The sequence below is a fragment of the Danio aesculapii genome, chromosome 11 (genome assembly GCF_903798145.1).
Source record: "Danio aesculapii chromosome 11, fDanAes4.1, whole genome shotgun sequence".
Classification (NCBI taxonomy): domain Eukaryota; kingdom Metazoa; phylum Chordata; class Actinopteri; order Cypriniformes; family Danionidae; genus Danio; species Danio aesculapii.
Window position 1 is genome coordinate 1,464,630 of NC_079445.1, and position 6,000 is coordinate 1,470,629.

Sequence of the window (6,000 nt, forward strand, 5' to 3'; positions counted from 1 at the left end):
TATATTTAAATCAAATAACTTGATGTTTAATTCAAGTTCTTTGTAATTATTTGTGAAAATTATCAGCAATTCAAATTCTACTACAGACTTTTTCTAGCTTGGAAAAAAATTATAATAATTTGATGTGATTATTAAACAATATATTACAAAAAATAAGAAATTTTAAGAAACTATACACTTGTGCTGTAAATAAAAATAAGCACATGTGCTGTTAATAATAGTGTAATCATTTTAGAAACAAAATTATATATAAAACATCTGTAAATACACCAAGCTAACGATGTGTTGTATTTTTTCAATTATTTAGTGTTTAGTATTTCTATATTTTAATTATTGTAATTCCCAAAGACTCAATATATTTATTATTTTCAATTCATCTTCATTTCTCCAGCGCTTTTACAATGTAGATAGTCAAAGCAGCTGAACATTTAGAAGTTCTAGTGAACTGAAACGGTGTCAGTCCAGTATTCAGAGTTGAAGTTTAATTTTCACTGCTGAGAGTCCAAACACTGAAGAGCAAATCCATCCACAGCTCCACAAGTCCCAAACCAAGCAAGCCAGTGGCGACAGTGGAGGAACAAGCTTCACCGATTGACCAAAGTGAAGAGAAAAAAACCTTGAGAGAAACCAGGCTCAGTTGGGCACGACCATTTCTCCTCCGGCCAAACTTTCTGTGCAGAGCTGCAGTCTAGGCAAAGAGAACTGCAAGTGTGAGTAGGACACCGGCGGGTGTTCACGCTTGCCCACAGGATCAATGAGCAAACTCGTTTGTCAGTGCGGTCTTTCAGGAATCAGTCTCATGCTCTCCGCTCCTGCATGACCAACACAGCATCAACTCAGGATACGGCCTGGTCCAGGATTATGGAGACCTTGGCATCATCTCTTCACAGGTGTTAGATCACATCAATGGTGCTGCACAATCTCTAGGGGCCACAGGATGTGGATCCCCAGGTGGAAATAGAGAATAAGGAAAATAATTAGCGTAGCTGCTGTTTGTGGTGTAATATATCAAGTAACTGAATAGAAAAATTAAAACAGGAACAGAAATAAACGGAGCGAGAAGGAAAAATGACAAAAAACATGGGGATATTAAACAATACACATTTAATAAAGCAACAAGTCATTAAAAATAGGGATTTTTGACGACAAAAGGGTTGCAAACACATACTTTTTGTTCTTCACAATTGGATAAATTAAGAGTTTTGCTCTGGAGGTTAAATAGTTAGCCGTGGATATTGAATATTTGATGGTAAATGTTAAATATTTGGCAACAAAACCAAATTCACCACATAAAACTGGTTTCTTTTAGGTTGCTCATACTCAACAAAATCCAACAGTATATTAAGTGTATTAAGAACAACGCAAAAAGATGTAAGCCTTAGCACAACACAAAGAAGAGAAATAAAAGTTAAAAACAAAGAAATACATAAGAGGTAAATTTCTGTTATTTTTTTAGTAAACAAAATATATTTTAAACAAGATTATGGTTTGTAAATTAACTTATATTTATGTTTCCAACAGTATTTCCTTTTAGTAGTATCGCCGGAAGTGACGTGGCCAGCGTGCTCATCACATGCGCTTGCTTGGTGGCCATTCCGAAGAGGGTTTAATCCACAAGGGTTTGTTTTTTGCGTTTGTTTATTTGATATTGACCGAGAGTAAGCATGCCGCGGGTGTACATCGGCAAGCTGAGCTATCATGTGCGGGAGAAGGACATCCAGAGGTTTTTCAGCGGCTACGGGAAACTCATGGAGATCGATCTTAAAAACGGGTGAGTTTGAGGATTGACGGGAGCGCGCGGCCTCGACGCAAACACCAACTTCAGAAATGACAGATATACGTTAATTGAGGTTCTCTTTAGTGTATTTTGGGATGGTGTATTTCAAATAGTACACAATAATGATGATGGGGTTTAAATGATTAATGTTGTGTTTTAATAATTGTATGTTAATATGCAAGGAGCTGAGGCTTTTACCGCGTGCTCAAAATGGCGGATTGTTTTTGTGTACAACAACTTCATTTATGCGAGCAGACGGTAATATCATTAAAGTAGGAAGAGTTTTGACCTGGTCACCTATTGTAATGCTGAATACAGTTGATTTGTATAATAGTGAGTCAGCTGAGGTTATTAACGTGATGTAGTAAACTGATCGTTGATGGTGCTGACGTGATATTTTTTCAATGACGCGCCGTTGTTTGCGCGTAGCTTGCGTTATTAATGCCACACTTTAGTAATGGTAGATATTTATAAATGCACCCGATAACACGATTCAATAAATTCAAGCACTACTAGTGTATTATGGGCTCCTTGCACAGTTGCTCTATGCATGAAATACCCGGATGGCCTTTACAGCAGCTGACTGCACATTAAAGGGGTAGTTCACCCAAAACTGAATATTGATCATTTATTCACCCTTCGCTTGCCTTGTTTCGTACAGGTTTGACTTAATATCTTCTGTTGATCACCAAAGACTACCGTATGTTTTTAAAACATTGTCTTCCCTTGTATGTTTTTCATACTATGGAAGTCAATGGTTACAGGTTTTGTGTTCAACAGAATAAAGAAACTCCATAAAGGTTTTGAACCACTTGAGGGTGTAGTTTTATTTCCGGGTGAAATTTGAAATGTTCCTGTGCACAAAACTAAAGGTCGTGCTCCAAGTTGTCAGATTGAACATGAATACAAATTTCTTATGTACTAGCCATTTGAAATTATATATTGTGCGTAATGTAAACTATGGTTATGCCAAAACGTAGTCAGAAACTGAAGCTTTTCCTTTCTTTTTAAAATGTTTCACTTATACACAGGTCATGGCAATGTGTTCAAAACTATTCGTGTTCACACACATCTGCCAAAATGCTGTGTTACGTATGCCAGGCCAGAAGTTGGTGCTGTCACTTTCCTAGTAAACAGTAGTCACAATTAGCTCTGTGTATGTTCCTTCCCCCAGGTCTGATATAAAAACGCTTTTTAATGGCATCCTATTGGCCCTGTTGTGTATTTACCGTGTTAAATTATCCAGTTTGTTGCAGTTTAGAGTAAATCCACACTTTACTAAAACAGTAGCACACTTTTGAGTAGAAGCAAGTGCTCTGCTAGAGTTGAGACGGTGATGTTTTATAAGTGGTCAACTGACACAGTGAATCCAGTAATCATGGCATCACTATGGGTGCGATTTGAAAGTCTTATTAATACAGTGCATCTAAGTACTTTCTCTTCAGAAACAACATATACCACCATACCTCCCAGTAGGCATGGATTCTGACGGTATGATAACCTTGGATAAAAATATCACGATTTTGTAATTACTGCTCTAAAATATATTCTTTTTAAATGTTTGGGTAAAAAAAATCCCCTTTGAACACGATGTATTTTTATTTTTTGAAATATTTATAATATTTTGGAGCAGTAAACATGTCAGGCTGAATAATGAAAATAAATCATTGACTTCTGCCGTCTTCATTTATTTCCAAAATACAGATTTCTTTACAATTTAAAACTTTGTTGCATATTTTTTCTGCTGGAGATACTGTTGTCCTACAAAACCCCAAAAAAGTAAATAAAAAAATCTGACACATACCTTAGGAACGGTATTACAGGAAATTATGGTGGTTTTAAAACCTTGACTTTTCCAAACCGCGGTATACCTTGAAAACGGTTATCATCCCATGTCTAGCCCAAGCGTCAACCTCCCGCTCTCCCTCGGGAAGCCAATACGGAAGTAACTGAAACTGCAATTCATCAAAATTCCGCTAGTCCTGGCTCCATAATAGAGCAAACTGCAATTGAGCCCACTGTTAGAATGGCCAACTTTACAGCAGAAATAAAGGTGTTTACAGCCTGGTACAAAGAACTATTTTGGGTCATATAGCTATTATTACCCTCCATGACAATTGTGAGGGGGGTGAATTTTTATATAACTCATCCATTTCCTTTATATTAGGTTATATTAAGTTTGCATAATTAAGGGCGTGGCCACTTGAGTGACAGCTAGGTCTCGCTGGTCGCCGTCACTTCACCTCAGCTGAATCCGGCAGATTAGCCACTGATCTCGGCATATTCATCGTATTTTTGTGTTGTTTTATGTGGCTTTACACAGTCAGCTGCCTTTTGGACTTATTTCTTACAATTATCAGATGATATGGGATGCTGTGTGCACTTAATTGTGCTCACAAACCATTCATGTAGCCTCCGTTTCCCATGTGAGTAAAGTTATATACTTAAATGCATTTATAGATATGGTATTTGTTTTATTTAAGATCATTTATCATTAATATTTTTCTTTAGACCTTTAAAGCACTCCAGAATGTGACAGATTGATTAGCTGTAGGCTCTAGAACAGTCATCTGAAGCGTTATCATACAGTGTTATGCTGGAGTTCATCAATAGTCTTGCATTTACTAACACAGACTATATCTGAAGTGTTTGGAAGTAATTTGCATTTTCCTCCTGTAGAAAAACATCATAAGAGCAATGTTTAGTGGCTCACTGTATTACTACAGTGTTTTTAAAAGTCTAAACACTTTATTGATATAGTGTACAGCCAAGCACATGTGGTCAGAACACAAACGAGTCGCAGGTAATGAAGTATCAAGCGTTTCTCCCAAAGTAAAGTCTGTCTGTCAGGTCTAAGCAAAGTGCCAGCAGGTGTCTGTAGCTCCGCCCACTCTCAGCCTCTTTGCCCTTGTTTGGTATCCCGCCGTGGGTGCGATGACGCGCGAATAAAATTACGATGGTTGGCCGCGCCTACTTGTAGCTTCTTTTGCAGTGTTCAGAAACCTATGGGTGACGTCACGGATACTCCGTCCATATATTTTACAGTCTATGGTCTAGCCCCAGGTGAAACGTCCCTTTAACTGCAGTCCTGATTTGTAATATTTCAGGTATGGGTTTGTGGAGTTTGAGGACACCCGTGACGCAGACGATGCCGTGTATGAGCTGAACGGTAAAGATCTGTGCGGGGAGCGTGTGATCGTGGAGCACGCCAGAGGACCGCGCCGGGACCGGGATGGATATGGTGGGGGTTCTGGGGGCTTCGGGGGCCGCAGTAAGTACAGTCTCCTTCATCTCCACTGTAAAACTCTGCTCTCTTTTCCCCCTAAGGTGCAAGGAAAAATAAAGTGGAAGCAAATAATGTAATGTTTCCTTAATTTACAGGAGTGTCCTTTTCAATAGCATCTGCGTCCAGCGACTAACCGAATTTCTCTGTTAAAGTCTGCAGTACCTGCCTTCTGGATGGACCGCTTTTAGGATCTAATGTATTTAATGCCAGCGGACATGCTATGTGACCTTTTTGTAAAATAGGGATTTCCTCCAAAATTGCTTTTGTAGTGTTGGCCCAATTTAAACGCCAAGGGTCATGAAAATGTGCAGTATAATCTGAGTAAACATCAGGGAGAGTGACTAACTAAAGATGTTTACATGTCAGACGGCGGGCTGTTTACTCACTCTCTATTAGTCCAGCTCTAAATCTATTCCTACCAATGGATTTAGCAATTGATCTATATAATTCCTAAAGCCTCGCTGGCATGTAAACAGTATGACGTGTGACGATGCGATATTGTGTTTACATCTGAATTCAACATTAACAGAAGTCCTTGATGTTTCAATTTAAAAGAGTCCGGTGCGGGCTGAGTCCGAGTCCATTGAGGCTAAGATGACTGCCTGTCCCGTTTGGCCTTGGCTTTCACCTTACAATGTGTGTGTGACCTTTGCCCTTTGACCCTTGGCTGACCTAACCGGAAGCCATGATGACAGCTGCCTTTTGCCAATAGACCAGGGTGATGGTGAGGAAACCCATTGGTTTTTATGTTGAACGAAATATTGGTCAGGTTAAACAACTTTATGTAGCCACCCGCTAGTCTTTTTTCCTTTTCTTTTTTTCCTTGTATTAAAAAGAGCAATGGGCTTCCCTTGCTATGTCTTGTGCTGTCGCTGTTCTGTCACTAGACAGATAACATGTCAGCATCCGATGTAAGTAGTCCTGGTTATTCTTTTAT

The 6,000-nt window shown here is 38.9% G+C and overlaps 1 protein-coding gene across 1 annotated transcript in view; it reads left to right on the top strand.

Moving 5' to 3' along the window:
* The first annotated feature begins 1,557 nt into the window (after positions 1–1,557).
* Positions 1,558–6,000, top strand: part of srsf6b (serine and arginine rich splicing factor 6b) — a 15,645-nt gene continuing 11,202 nt past the window's right edge. Inside the window, exons 1-2 of the mRNA XM_056467986.1 lie at positions 1,558–1,771; positions 4,885–5,048. Of these exons, the coding sequence (XP_056323961.1) occupies positions 1,665–1,771; positions 4,885–5,048 (271 nt within the window). The 5' untranslated portion in view covers positions 1,558–1,664. The remainder of the gene's footprint in view (positions 1,772–4,884; positions 5,049–6,000) is intronic.